Below are 15,622 nucleotides of genomic sequence, written 5' to 3'. Positions count from 1 at the left end.
AACGTATGCCTGCTAATTGGCAATGACGAGAGCTCCACTCGTCCTGCCCTGAGCCCCTGCGGGTCCAATCAATTTACAGGACATTATCCCCGCACTTTGATTGGCCCAATAGGCTGCCTGTCACTTGACAGGAAACTTGACAGGCAGCCTATTGGGCCAATCAAAGTGCGTGGATAATGTCCTTTAAGGCTAGGTGCACACATAGCAGAAACGCAAGCGTTGCGTAAAACGCAGCGTTTTTGCCACTAATGGAAGTCTATGGGCCGCATGAAAAAACGCATATAAAAAACGCATATGCGTTTTGTATGCGTGCATTTTTTAACCACTTGCCGACCGCACACTCATACCGTGCGGCGGCAAAGTGGTAGCTGGAGGACCAGGGTGCCTCCCTAATTAATCAGGAAAGGCCGCTCGCGCGAGCGGCCATTTCCTGTTAGATCACGGAGCGGGTCTCCGTGAATAGCCTGCGAGCCGCTGATCGCGGCTCGCAGACTAAGTTGTTTACATTGAACGGCGCTGCTGCTACCGCAGCGCCGTAAGGCAGATTGGCGATCCCCGGCCAATCAGCGGCCAGGGATCGCCGCCATGTGACAGAGGACAGCCTGTCACAGGCTGCACAGGATGGATAGCATCCTGTGCAGCCCCGATCACTAGGGGTGAGAGGGAGGAGAGGGGGGGGGGAATTTTGCCGCGGAGGGGGGCTTTGAGGTGCCCCCCCCCCCCGCAACACCCAGGCAGGCAGGAGCGATCAGACCCCCCCTGCACATCATCCCCATAGGAGGGAAAAAAGGGGGGCGATCTGATCGCTCTGCGTGCAACCTGATCTGTGCTGGGGGCTGCAGAGCCCACCCAGCACAGATCATAAAAAACCGCGCTGGTCCTTAAGGGGGGGTAAAGGCTGAGTCATCAAGTGGTTAAAATGCTGGTTTTGTTGCATAACATGCAAAAACGCATCAAAAAAGCACATAATGAAAGCCAATGGAAACACGTTTGGTATGGTATGCGTTTTTCATGCGTTTTCCAAGCATTTTTATATGCGTTTTTGTGAAAAATGTTGTTTTGTGATGTATTTCCGCTTCCTGTTGTCTTCCTATTAATTAGCATAAAATGCAAAACGCAATTGTAAAACGCATGAAAAACACACCAAAAACGCTGTAAAAACGCAGCCAAAATGCCCAAAAAACGTACACAAAAAAAATATGCACATGACATAAAACGCAGTCTTTCATGTTATGTTATGTGTGCACCTACCCTAAAGTGATTGATTCCACAGGGGCTCAGGACAGGACGAGTGGATCTCTAGTCATTGCCAATTAGCAGGCATAAGTTCGTAGCGCTTGCTGTGCTACTCTGATAAGGCGCGCTAACGCGGATAAGGCACATTAACTCTGATAAGGCATGTTAACTTTGATAAGGCACGGTATTTGATATAGTGAATCAACCCCTTTCTGTGTTATTTTATAGCTCACTGCTTCAATGCCGGTCCAACTCAACACAACATATTAAGTGTGAATAGTCCCTGAACCCCCCCCCCCCCCCCCCGACTTAGGACTGTTTATAATACGATTTAACAGTGGGGTCCCTGGTTTTGGTGGCGCTAGGCCCAGATTTACCTCACAGGAGCCTATAGGTGCAGATGTCCAGGTACTTTAGACTTTGCCCTCCATGATCCTACAAACCCCTGCCAAACTGGACTGCAAGTTTGCTGGCTGGCTGGCTGGCCCAGCTGCCACTTCTCCCTTACTTCCCTTGCTCGTCATAGGTAGCTACAGGTGCCCCTTAGTATTAGGTAGCCAGAAGTACCCCCAATATTAAGTAGCTAGAGGTACCCCCAAGTATTAGGTAGCTAGAGGAACTGCAGTATTAAATAGATAGAGGTTCCCCTGACTGAAGATACATCTCGTCAGTGGAATGCAGAGAGCAGGGTGAGTAACCTCTCATTTACACTCTCATCAGGACTCTGCATAGGAAAGGAGGGAGGGAGGCTCTCAGGGAGGGGAGTGAGCCACCTTTCCATCATGAGGCGCCTGTAGGCACATGCCTCCAGTGCCTTATTGTAGATCCGGCCCTGGGTGGCACTGTTTTATATTTTGGTGCTGGATGCTTTGACACGCTGCCTTATGTCCTCCAGTGCTGGATGTTTCTACAGGTGAACACTACTGTTATTTCAGATCAAGTAATGAAATCAGACTCAAATTTACAGTTTAACAAGTACATTCTAAAAGATTAGCAGCAGCACGTTCCAGTAATTACTTACCAGTGCAAGGAAGACAATCAATTTGGCTAGCTCCACTGTCCGTCTGTTAACAGCCTTACTGGCCATAAAGGTGAAACAAATTCTGTTGCCACTCAGGATGAGAAGACGAGCATTGTTCTCCATATGCCATTCATGAGGACAAACTGCAACACGAAAAAGAACATTTTATAATATACACATTACAATAAGTAATATTTTTATGACGAAGAAGGCAAAAGCAAGTACATTCACAGCATTAGCATATCATAAATGACCCTCACAGCTTTATTCATGTGAATATAGAATGCCTCAAATTTCCTTTATCGGTTAAAACAGAAGATACATTACTATGTAAGGACGTACTGTGTATTTACTTTACATCTATCGGATCATGTTTGATCATCAGATGAAAAGGTGCTCAAGAATTTTCTCAACTGAATGAGTAGGCAGAATGAAATATTAAATTACTTTCTTTGCACATTCCATTTGATGACTTAGCCCAGTGCTGTTCAAGTTCATGGGGGTATGTGGGAGAGGCATTTTTTTTCTCAGTGGAGATGGTGGGAGACCAGAACCTGCAAACTCTGACACTGCATGACAATATGACTAACACACATGCACATATGCATGCATGCGCACAAGCAGGCCCGGATTTACCTCACAGGAGCCTATAGGCACAGATGTCCTGGCACCCCTACACTTCACTCTCCATGAAACCTACAAACCCCTGCAAAACCGCAACGGAAGTGTGCTGGCTGGCCCATCTATCACTTGTCTCCCTTACTTCCCTTGTCCGTTATAGGTAGCTACAGGTGTCCCTTAGTATTAGTAGTAGTAGCCAGAAGGACCCTTAATAATAGCTAGAGATGCCCTCAAGTATTAAGTAGCTAGCAGAACCTCAGTATTAAGTAGCTAGAGGTGCCCCTAACTGAACAGAGATCTTGGCAATGGAATGCTGAGAGCCGGATTAGTAATCCCTAATTTACACTCTCATCAGGACTCTGCATAGGGAAGGAGACAGAGAGGCTCTCGGGGAGGGGATTGAGCCGCCTCTTCATTATCAGGCACCTGTAGACATGTGCCTACAGTGCCTTATGGTAAATCCGGCCCTGCGCACAAGCACACACAGTGTGATATGAGACATTGAAACATACTATTTCCAATCATGCAGCTAACATGTTTTTTAAGGCAAAAGGAGAATCTTCTTTGGCTCTTCTCTCCTGGTGATGAACCAGGACCAGGGTAGCGGCATGAGGGAGGGAGCTGTAGGGGAGGTGAGGAGTGCTCTAGATCAGTAGTTCTTAACCTTGTTGGAGCTACAGAACCTCCAAGTTTCATATTTGCATTCACTTAACACTCCGTAGTCCAAACTCGTTGTAGATAAAAATGTTTTTTTTTTCATTCAAAACACACACACATATTTAATCAGTGCAGATAAAATTACTGTGTTCAAACCAATAAAACATAAATGTCACACAAAAACATAACTCAATGTTTACTGAATGAAGGAAACAGGTTAATGCCTCATACACACGTACAGAGGCCTCCGACCAGCGACTACCGCTCAGCTAGTGATCTGCCCAGCGGATCAACTTGGCTGAGCGATGAACAACTTCTTTGAAGACGCTGCTCCCCTGCCCACAGTATGATGTCACACACGCACCGCTCTGTCGCCTCTAGGCCCCCCTGCATAGCAACAGAACGTGTTGTCAGCTGCATAGCTGACACGCGTCTGTACAGGCTAGCTAAGCGATGTCCCCCAAGGGGATTTGCTCCCGATCCCCAACAGCTGACATCAGTTGTTAGGGGTGTAATAATCTTTAGAGTCACTGCTTTATTCAGAGAGCTGGTGAAGTGATCTAGATAAGGGCTTTTCAACCTGTGGTACGCGTACCACTGGTGGTACTTTGCTGTTGGTCAGGTGGTACACGACAGGTTTGCCTGCCACTTTATTGCCCGCCTGCCACTTGTCCTGGTCCCATCCTGCCTTCACAAAGTTCAGCTCCCCCTCGCTTGCTCCTCGCTGTGCTTCCCTGTGGCATGCTTCAGACCTCAGATCAGCAGTGAAGATGAAGAGACAGCCAGGAGAACAATGATGTCTGACGTCATTGATGTCATGTGCAGTTCCGATCGCCCCCATAGCGACCCCTGGAGGCTATGGAGAGGCTGCGCCGGTGTGGGCTCGGTGGGGGGGTATGTATTCTGCGGCGATCGGGGGGGGGGGGGTGATGTAGCTAGCCAAGTGCTAGCTACAACCCCCCACAGAAAATTTTATTGAAAAAGATCCCCCCAGGGGCTGAGCAATCCACCTCAGCGGTAATGGACGAGCTGAAGTCATCACTACCGCCAAGGTGGTTAAGGTGCGTACACACGCACTACATCCGACAACGACGGGTCTGTCAGACCCTGCCGTTGGGCGGGCGTTCAGCCGACAGCGGATCGTTCAGAAACAGCCTTATCAGTCTGCCAACAGCTCGTACACACGCACTACTGTCGGCTGAACGTCCGCCCAGCGGGAGGGTCTGACGGACCCGTCGTTGCCGGATGTAGTGCGTGTGTACGCACCTTTAGCGTATTGAGCCAATAAGCCTGCATAAAGCCATATGGCTTTAGTCCTCCAGCTAACATACCAAATCTGATAAGTGATTTAAAGAAACAAAACAGAAAAAAAAGCAACAATCCCACAGAACACGGCTGAACGGCTTTTAAACTGCCCTGTACTGCTCTATCAGCTGTTGTATGTTATGGACAAACAGATGAACATGACTCAGAAAAATTGGCAAATTCCCTGATACTATCAGCAATGTAAAAGTATGATAGTAAGTATGAGGCCAACTCTTTGGAGCCAAGAGTGGTGTGAGGGGAGATTTAATACGAAGATGAATTTGGTGTAAGGTTTAGGGTTATGCTAGCTGTACACAGGTAAAATTATTGAGTACTCCCTAAATGAAAATCAACCAGGGAGTAGGAATCCATGCACTTTAAAACATCACTTAGAGTCGGTCCACACTTGTCAGGTTGCAGATCGGAATACGTTTTAAACGGATCAGTTTTTCTAACTGATCAATTTTTCAAAATGTTGTGCTTTGTAGCATACGTTTGCAGTCCGTTTAAACATGACAAAAAATGTGTCCTTCCTTCCTGTGTGTTTCTATTGGATAAAGAGGTCGGCAAAGATGACGCTGAGCGGAGGAACAGGCAGTAGGCAATCTGCTTGGCATCCGTTTTGTGTGCAAAGTTCTCTGTGTAGAGGGAGATCTGTTTGTGTGTTGCCTTTCATTGCCTCCGCGGGTATCCGGGCTCCGTGAAAATCTGCAAAATCCGGACTCTTTGTTCAGTTTATTAACCACTTGGAAACCTCTGCCACGCTTATCTACGCCTCTTTAAAATTCACCTGAGTCACAGGGGCATAGATAAGCAACTCCTGTTTATTTTCCTGCTGTGTGCGATCGCGTCCGTGATCGCCTGCACGCACATGCGCGTACACGTCGGGCACTTGCTGGTTTATGATTGGCTGATGTGAACATGTGTTCACATCAGCCAATCAAAGTGCTTGCAAGTTTGAATGAGCACTGCCAAAGCCAATGACAGTGCTCATTCATTTAGAATGTGTATAAACATTGTATCAGTCACTATGCTGTTACAGTTACTGAGATCACTCGTGAGAGGATCTCAGATAACTAACACAGTATTAGTGAGTGATGAGCATCAGTGAGTTTTTTTTTTTAAATAAATTATACCCCCCATTAAGCCCATTAACCCTTGCCTCCCTGAAATGTGAACATTGCTGTGGTTTTTGTGGTTGAGAAGTGGTTAAAATGGAGCCCACGGATCTGTTTTTTGAAGGGGTGAAAACGGATGCTATTTTTATCATTAGTATCTATGGCTCCATTTTTGTTCAGGTCAAAAAAACGGAGCCACGGATACGGTTTTGAAACAAGTGTGAACCGACCCTTGTTCATCAGACACTTGAGTAAAAAATTACCACCAGTGCCATGCTGGTTTTATTGCTAGATACAGGGCAGAAGTCTGCAACTGATCAGCTAGCATCCCATTCAACAAAAAAATTACCATTAAGCTAACCATACATCTGGCGATGTATGGGCAGATTTGACCAAGAGACAAACCTCTCTCTAATCGAATCTGATTACAGAAAGATCTGTCAGCTGCCCATACACCGCAGGCTGATTCCCTATCAATTTCATGCTGAAATCAATCCGGAATCGGCCTTGTGACGCCGTATCCGACCACCTCGCTGCCCTCACTGCTCCGACCACCTCGCTTCCACCTAATGTTAAGTGTCCCCCACTGCAAGTGTTCTTCATACACATGCACTACGTGGTTGCCTAGTAACGTGGCCGCATGTATGACGTCTGACATCATATGCGCGCCCTTACTAGGCAAACACATGGGGTGCACCTGTATGGAGAGTGAAATGCGCCTAGAGCCAGCAGGGACAAGCGGAGGCGGTGGACAGGTAAGGTATAACACGCGCTGGGCACGGGGGGGGCACTTAACATTAGGGGGGACATCGCCAGGGGTTTTGTTGCGTTCGTTGATCGTCCCGAAATTGCATGCCATTACCGCTGCGCACCAGATCAAGCAAGTCAGCACAACATCTTGCAGCTTGCGTGATCGAATTATGAAACCAATTTTGGCCTGAAATTGGTCGCCTTGTCAGTCAGGCATGCACTTGGTGGCCCCGATTTTCATCCGAATCGATTATAATAATCGAATTGGATGATTGATCGACTATCGGCTCCCCTTTCCCACCATTGTTTTCTAGTGATATGTGCAGCCTCCTGTCAACTACCAAGAACAAAATACATATATCCAGGCACATCGCATCTAGTTAGGACATTAAATAAGTTAAGGAAAGGGAGGTGCTGAAGGGGGTGTGGCTAGAAAACAGCAAAAATCTATGAACCCTTCGCACTCTCGCGATGTGCCTGGATATATGTATTTTGCTCTTGTTACTGACCCCTGTGGCTAGGGTCTAATTCAGTGCACTCCCTCCTTCCCTGTATGTGTTTGTCAGCATGCACACAGCTTATGCTGGTGTATGTGCATGGTGCACATGGACACATAACGTTAGCTCCCTTGTGCGATTGGTAAGATGCACTATCTGTCCCAGGAGAGGACGTCAGGATGTGTGCTCCTAATCCATTGATAGGTTTGATGCAATGAATGTGTTTGCATGTCTGCACTATGCATGTTACAGGGCCAGAGTTAGGACACCTATGTTTACCTGGGTACTTCTGCGCAGTGTAGGTGACTAAGCATAAGAATGCATTCTTCTGTGAACTAAAACCCCGGCTTTTAACTTAGCTGTAGGTATAACAGTTGTGCCTGGATGAGTGAATCTGTGAATGCATTTGTTTGAACATGTGCATGTGAGATTTTTCCTGTCAACTACCAGGCATGTGTCCTTTCACTAATGTTAGGTGGAATGCTTCTGTAGAGTATGTGCTCTGCCAGGCTTTAGTCTTAAGGGGGCTAGGAGCGTAGAAACCGAAAGCTAAACAATGATCCTAGCCAAGAGGAGTGTGGCTGTCTTTCAGCAGGAAGGGGACCACAGAAGCACCACTATCTACAGAAAACAACACTTATAAATTAAGATACACATTCTGGAGAAGTGGATGAGCCAATTATTGTTCACAGAGATCACATGAGGTGTTATACAGTATAAGAATATTTTTTAAATTATAAATGTTCCTAATTTATGGCATTGTTTTTCTCATAAAGTTTTTTTTTTATTTATTAGCGTGGCTGGTACACAGAAATGGCTGCCTTTGGATAGGTCACACAATTACAACATTAGACATTGAACCTGTTATAGTAAATAGCACCAATTAACACGTTTGTATCTTTTTGCCAAGTAGTTAAAAGGGGAAGTATAAAAGTTCCAGAACAGCTTTGCAGACAGATAGCAGCCAGACTTTGATAAGTGGTAGGATGTGGTGTTCCTCAAACCGTTCTTACTTAGCATCCAACGGTAATATTTAACAACCAGTTCTGCATTTTGTGGTATAATAATTTGCTTGGGCAACTGTGATCTCACAATGTTAGAACAGTCAGTTCACAAAGGATGAGACAAATCTAAAATGACAACTGTTATTATTATTTATTATTTACTATCTATATAGTGCCGACATCTTCCGCAGCGCTGTACAGAGTATATATAGTCTTGTCACTAACTGTCCCTTGAAGGAGCTCACAATCAAGTCACAATCTAGTCTGTTCTCCTTTTGCACAGCCTTGGACCTTTTAGTCACAGTTAGAATACACAAACAATGTGCAGATAGTGTCCTGGCCCAGATTAAATGTCTATGGCACTTATAATAATTTGCTAAAAAGAAGAGTTGTTATATTTTTAAATTACCTGTGATTCTTTTTGACTTTATCCCAGTGCCTGAGAATCACCCACCTCTAAAATGCTGCAGAAAACCTGAAAAAAATAGCTATATTGATTTAATTTACAGTAATACATTGCTGTACCTGAAAGCTCATCCAGGAGACTGATAACAGCATCTGTTGTCCATTCTTTGGATTCTGTGGTATAAAGCAGTTTTAGGGCATCTGCAATTCCCTTCAGGCTATTCTCGTCAGCTGCCCCTTCTACCATCTTCAGCCATGCTACTTGTCCTAATGAATTTTATGAAATCCAAGTTAAAATTGCTAGATTAAGAGCGTTACACATTAAAATAGCAGCTATACACACCATCTTATTGCCTATCCTATTTTTTTTTTCGGATGGAAATCGATTGTTCTGTCAGCGTTTGCGCAACGATTTCAGAGCAGATTCGATCACAGTGATCGAAACTGCTGTATATCGGCAGGAAAATCGTTAGGTGAATGGGTCCCTTTAGTGTATGTGATTCCCAAGTTCTGTTTCTGCTAATTCATTGTTCAAGGTGTGTGATTATAAAACTACTCAAGTCAAGAGATCATCGAAACTTGATTAGCCACACATCTGTCTTTAGAAATCAGATTAAAGCTGTTCATATCATTAAGCCCTGTACACATAGGGGGATGTTTGTGGGATCTCTGTCGCCCAAGGGACCGAGTACCAATCCCTGCCGGGTAACAGAACATTGATGGCGCTCATCAGCCTACTGTCTTGCACAGTGTCTGTTGCCATATTTGCATGTGTGTGTGTGGGGGGGGGGGGGGGGGGCATTCAGCTGCATGCGCCCGAGCAAATTTGGGCAGGGGAGTGGGAAGTACTGTACAGTCATGCGGTCCTCGAGTGTCGGGGATTGCTAAAGATCCAGCATGCCAGATGTTAAGCAGACATCGTGTAGCCACTGCAAACACGCTGGTCTGACTCCTGATTCTCAGCCATGGTGGTCATTATTGTCCGCCACGGCTGAGATCAGACCAGCATGTCTACGTAGCTTTAGTCCTCTAACTGAAGGGACCTTCGAAAATTTCACAGAAAACTTTCGTCCATAGCCAAGAATCAAATATATATTGTATTATATATATGTGTCATATATATATATATATATATATATATATATATATATATATATATATATATATATATATATATATATATATATATATATATATATATATATATATATATATATATATATATATATATATATATAATATATATATATTATATGCAGCAACAGAGAACACATGGAGATATACTTTTAGAGAAACTTGCAGAGGTGTAACTAGAAATCACTGGGCCCCCCTGCGAAACTTTGGATGGGGCCCCCTCCCGCCAACCCACCCCCTGCTTTCTGCACAAGTAAACTGAGAACCAATGTTATTCAATTGGCTAGAGCATGTTTTGCCCATGCAGATAAAAACTGACAGCAGTAAAGCATTGCAGGCATTTTCTTTATCAATTACATTAGTTGTGATAAAACGTGCATGTTTTCACTCATACAGACACACATGGTGTACAGAAAACGCATACGGAAAACTGACAGACGATTGTGCCCCCAGCCGCAGCTTATTATACTCACTCTGTCCATCTCTGATGGAACAGAACTGGCTCTGCAGACTTCTCCAGCATCACTACAGAACACAGCACTTGGGGAGGGGTAGAGAGGTTTTCGGCTGGGCGCTGTACAGAGGAGCCTGCTGCACACTGAATGGGGACTATCTACAAATCTCTGTCTACAACACTTTGTATGATTTGTTATCAGTAGCTGAGCAGATGCAGTCATTAGAACAGTTGTGCAGAGAATAGAAAAGTTTTACTCTCTGTACCCATAGTTATCAGTCTCTCAGGATGGGCCCCCCTGTGGCTTCTGGGCCCCCCTGCAGCTGCATCCCTTGCAGGGTCTATTGTTACGCCCCTGGAAACTTGGCAAGTACTCTATTATTTTATAACATGAGTTCAGTCCTATTTTAGACCCTTGTAGAAGTCCACAGTCTGCACCATTACTGTATTTGGAAGCTAGATGTCTCTGGGCTGGGTCCTATCTGGTCTCATTGCCTAATAAAAACCTACTGCTACTTTAAGTAAGGCAAATAGAAATTATTACATTGCTCTGCATCTGCATAGGTGTCTAAAAGACAACTGAGTGATAAAATGTATGGGATGGTATCAAGAGCAGGGGACTAAGCAAAGAGGTGTCACCCAATCCCTCTCGGGAAGTACTTTAGCTTCCCTGTCTATCTACTAGCCAATCAATACAGGGCAATCCTGATAGCATCACTAATAAAAACAGTAAGTTGAACCAGGATGCTGAGGTCATGCTGTGTATATTTTTTGTCAGCATTGTGTACTTAAAGCAAACCTGAAGTGAAAATAAACTTATGAGATAATGAATTATATGTGTACTATAGGTAATAAATAGAACCTAGGTTTTCAAGATGTGGTACGCGTACCCCAGGGGGTACTTCTGATGGTTCCAGGGGGTACTCGGACTTGATATACTTAACCAAGAACAACAAATTTAGAGTTTTTTAGAAAATTATAAATCTTATTTAAACACCAAATTAGTATTTTAGCTAATTAGAAGCAATAGTAAATGCTTGGAAATTGTTTAGAACCAATTATCATGTACTACGATTAAATGTATATCTATCAAGGGGTACTTGTGATAATGTTTCCTATGCGAGGGGGTACTTGGAGAGTAAAGGTTTTTAAAGGGGTACTTACTAATACAATGTTGAGAAACACTGAAATAGAACATAAGCAGCAAAGAAAATAGTATCATATTATTTCCCAGTACAGGAAGAGTTAAAAAAAACTCAGTTGTTATCTATGCAAAAGTGCTTCTCTGAGCTACTGAACCCATTTGGGTCACATACAGTGCTGTTTTCTGAATCACTTAAACAGCCAAGTGTTAGAGTCCAGGAGACTGTTGACCTTACCACTGAGATAGAACCACTCCAGCGCAGAGTCTAAGTGACCACGGGTCTTCACCAACACTCCCCTAAAGGGAATGCTGGAACACCCCCCTAATGGGGATGCCGCACTTCGCTGCCTAGTGCCCACCAGGTTGCGCTGGAAATAGCTCCACAGTGATTCGGAGAACAGGTGGATACTGATGGGTGTAGGACAGATGATAATAGGCGTAGTCCACAAGGCAAGGCCGGAGGTCAGGGCAGGTGGATATCAAGGATGGTCGGGGTCACAAGCTGAGGTCAGGGCAGGCGGCAATCCAGGTAATCGAGGTCACAGGCCAAAGGTCAGGGCGGGCAAAGATCAAGAGGAGTCAAGGTCACATGCTGGGTCACAACAGGAAATCAGACAAACAATGGGTACTGCACTGGAAACACTTAGCCAAACTGCCAGAACAAGCAGCACTGCAGTGAAGGGCAGTGCTGCTTAAATACTGATGGACATTGAAATTCTGGCGCCAGAATTAACACTTGCGCATGCGCAGTGCACAATGCTCCGTGCAAGCGCGCATTCCTGCGCTAGCGCTGTGCGCCGCGGCGTGCACACGCACAACTCCGCGCATGCGCGCACACCATGCCGCGCCGTGCGCCATCTTGGATTTGAGAGGAACTACCAGGCCCAGCGTTCCTCCGCGCGTATGCGTGAAGCCCCCTGCCTGAGCAAGCTGAGAGCCCCTAGCCCGGTGAGTATGACACCAAGAAACAGTGAGAGACAACTTCCGATAATGTTTTACTGCAGGAAAGTTCAAAGTTATACAGGAGAGAACAGAGGCGACAAAAGGATAAAAGGGGTTTTAAAGGAGCTTAAAAACCAAACATTTTTGGTAATTAGAGGAGGCAGTGGTGGACTTACCTCCTCCAAGCAGACACAACACGACTGTACATTCAGTCTATTTATTAACGAACTCCAGATAAAACAAAGAAACGCGTTTCACAGGTCAGCGTCCGCTTCCTCAGGCAATAGAAAAAGGAGTTACAGCATCTAGCAAAACAAACAACACTCTGCGTCTCTGTCCCAGAGGCGCAGAGTGTTGTTTGTTTTGCTAGATGCTGTAACTCCTTTTTCTATTGCCTGAGGAAGCGGGCGCCGAGGGTTGATTGTTTTGCTAGATGCTGTAACTCCTTTTTCTATTGCCTGAGGAAGCGGGCGCTGACCTGTGAAACGCGTTGCTTTGTTTTATCTGGAGTTCGTTAATAAATAGACTGAATGTACAGTCGAGTTGTGTCTGCTTGGAGGAGGTAAGTCCACCACTGCCTCCTCTAATTACCAAACATTTTTGGCTTTTAACCACTTCAGCCTACAGCGTCGAAAATCTTAAGCATCCGAGCAATGTTCACCTCCCATTCATTCGCCAATAACTTTATCGTTACTTATCACAATTAATTGATCTATATCGTGTTTTTTCCGCCACTAATTAGGCTTTCTTTGGGTAGTACATTTTGCTAAGAGCCACTTTACTGTAAATGCATTTTAACAGGAAGATTAAGATAGAAATGGAAAAAAATCATTATTCCTCAGTTTTTGGCCATTATAGTTTAAAATGAATACATGCTACAGTAATTAAAACCCATGCATTTTATGTGCCCATTTGTCCCGCTTATTACACCATTTAAATTACGTCCCTATCACAATTTATGGCGCCGATATTTTATTTAGAAATAAAGGTGCATTTTTTCAATTTGCGTCCATCACTATTTATAAGCTTATAATTTTAAAAAAATTAATAAGATACTCTCTTGACATGTATATTTAAAAAGTTCAGACCCTTAGGTAACTATTAATGTAGTTTTTTTTTTTTTTAATTGTAATTTTTTTTATTTTTTTTTAAATACAAAAATGTATTTGGGTAATTTTAGATGTAATATAATGTTTTTTTTTTATTTAATTTAGGTATGTGGGTGCAGTTTACTATTTGGCCACAAGATGGCCACATTCCAAAAATTCCTAGATGCGAACGATCTCGCATCTAGGAACTATAAGAAGAAGGTGATGTTTCCTGGGGGCAGAAATACCGCGCTCTCTGATGAGAAAGCATCGGCATTTCTGCCGGAGGCTTAGATCGGTGAATGGGAATTATATTCCCATTCACTGATCGGGGGGGCAGCGGGAGGCAGCGGGAGCGCGCGGGGGCGCGGGCCCGATCGCGCGCACCACACGGCTGCAGCAGCAGTGCCCATCGGGACGGATATATCCGTCCAGATAGGGCGAAGTGGTTAAAGAGACTCTGTAACATTAAAAAGATCCCCTGGGGGGTACTCACCTCGGGTGGGGGAAGCCTCCGGATCCTAATGAGGCTTCCCACGCCGTCCTCTGTCCCACGGGGGTCTCGCCGCAGCCCTCCGAACAGCCGGCGACTGTGCCGACTGTCAGTTCAATATTTACCTTTGCTGGCTCCAGCGGGGGCGCTGTGGCGGCTTTCTGTTCCGAACTACACGGAAATACCCGATCTCATTCGGGTCCGCTCTACTGCGCAGGCGCAGGAAACTTGCGCCTGCGCAGTAGAGCAGATCCGACGGCGATCGGGTATTTCCGTGTAGTTCGGAGCCGACAGCCGTCAGAGCGCCTGCGCAGGAGCCAGGAAGGTAAATATTGACGTCACCGCTGCACGGACTCCACGGAGGGCTGCAGCGAGACCCCTGACGGATGGAGGACGGCGTGGGAAGCCTCATTAGGATCCGGAGGCTTCCCCCACCCGAGGTGAGTACCCCCCAGGGGATCTTTTCATGTTACAGATCCTCTTTAAGCTCCTTTAAAACCCCTTTTATCCTTTTGGCGCCTCTGTTCTCTCCTGTATAATATTGTATCCACCCTTAGTGGAGGGTTGCGACCCTTTTCTACTATCTACAGAGAGCGACTTCTTAATCCTGAGTGGGGTCAGGATAATCTCCCCACCTGCCTTTACAGTGGTTGCCTATTGGTGACCCATGTTTGTGAGTATAATAACTATTACTCTTTGTCATTATCCCCTTTGTCAATACATACTACACTATTGGGGCTCTTGGTGTTCCTCTGTTTATCTGTTCAAAGGGTCATTATTTCTGCTTTGTTTTATAGCTTTAAAATACAGACTGTGGTTTCTAAACTGCAAATATGACAGAATAATGGAATGTTGTAAAAAAGCTATATAACTGAAAATAAAAATATGAGACCCTTTTATTTGCTACTATGTTCTATTAATTATCTGTATTACACATACAATTCATTATATCATAAGTATTTTTTCGCTTCAGGTTTGCTTTAAGGATTACCATGCCAAGATGCCAAAGTCAGCCTAAAGATGACCACACCACACCAGGATGCTGAGGCCAGCCTAAGGAAGACCACAGAAGTGTGAGGGTACATTGGATGATTTACTGCCTTGCATCTTTAACCCATTCAGGTTCCGTCGTTTTCACGTGAGAAATGTTCACCTCCCATTCATTAGCCTATAACTTTATCACTACTTATCACAATGCACTGATCTATATCTTGTTTTTTCCGCCACCAATTAGGCTTTCTTTGGGGGGTACATTTTGCTAAGAGCCACTTTACTGTAAATGCATTTTAACAGGAAGAATAAGAAAAAAATGGAAAAATTCATTATTTCTCAGTTTTTAGCCATTATAGTTTTAAAATAATACATGCCTCCATAATTAAAACTTACGTATTGTATTTGCCCATATGTCCCGGTTATTACACCGTTAAAATTATGTCCCTATCACAATGTATGGCGACAATATTTTATTTGGAAATAAAGGTGAATTTTTTCCATTTTGCATCTATCACTATTTACAAGTTTAAAATAAAAAAAATATAGAAATATTTCATCTTTACATTGATATTTAAAAAGTTTAGACCCTTAGGTAAATATTTACATGTTTTTTTCTTTTATTGTAATTGTTTTTTTTTTATAGTAAACATTTTATTTGGGTAGTTTTGGGAGGGTGGGAGGTAAACAATAGATTTATAATGTAAATGTGTGTTAATTTTTATTGTTTTTTCCTTACAGGTGTAGTATTACTTTTTGGCCA

At 44.3% G+C, this 15,622-nt stretch overlaps 1 protein-coding gene across 3 annotated transcripts in view; it reads right to left on the bottom strand.

Annotated features, from left to right (window-relative positions):
• FBXO47 (F-box protein 47) overlaps positions 1-15,622 on the bottom strand; it is a 274,591-nt gene that overhangs the window by 37,897 nt on the left and 221,072 nt on the right. For all 3 annotated transcript variants that reach the window (XM_068262737.1, XM_068262736.1, XM_068262738.1), the window contains 2 exons: positions 8,735-8,881; positions 2,258-2,400 (listed from right to left, as the gene is read on the bottom strand). In XM_068262737.1, the coding sequence (XP_068118838.1) occupies positions 2,258-2,400; positions 8,735-8,881 (290 nt within the window). The remainder of the gene's footprint in view (positions 1-2,257; positions 2,401-8,734; positions 8,882-15,622) is intronic.

The sequence above is a fragment of the Hyperolius riggenbachi genome, chromosome 12 (genome assembly GCF_040937935.1).
Source record: "Hyperolius riggenbachi isolate aHypRig1 chromosome 12, aHypRig1.pri, whole genome shotgun sequence".
Classification (NCBI taxonomy): Eukaryota; Metazoa; Chordata; class Amphibia; order Anura; family Hyperoliidae; genus Hyperolius; species Hyperolius riggenbachi.
The sequence above is the reverse complement of the archived record's forward strand: the minus strand, read 5'-3'. Positions and strand labels throughout refer to the sequence as shown.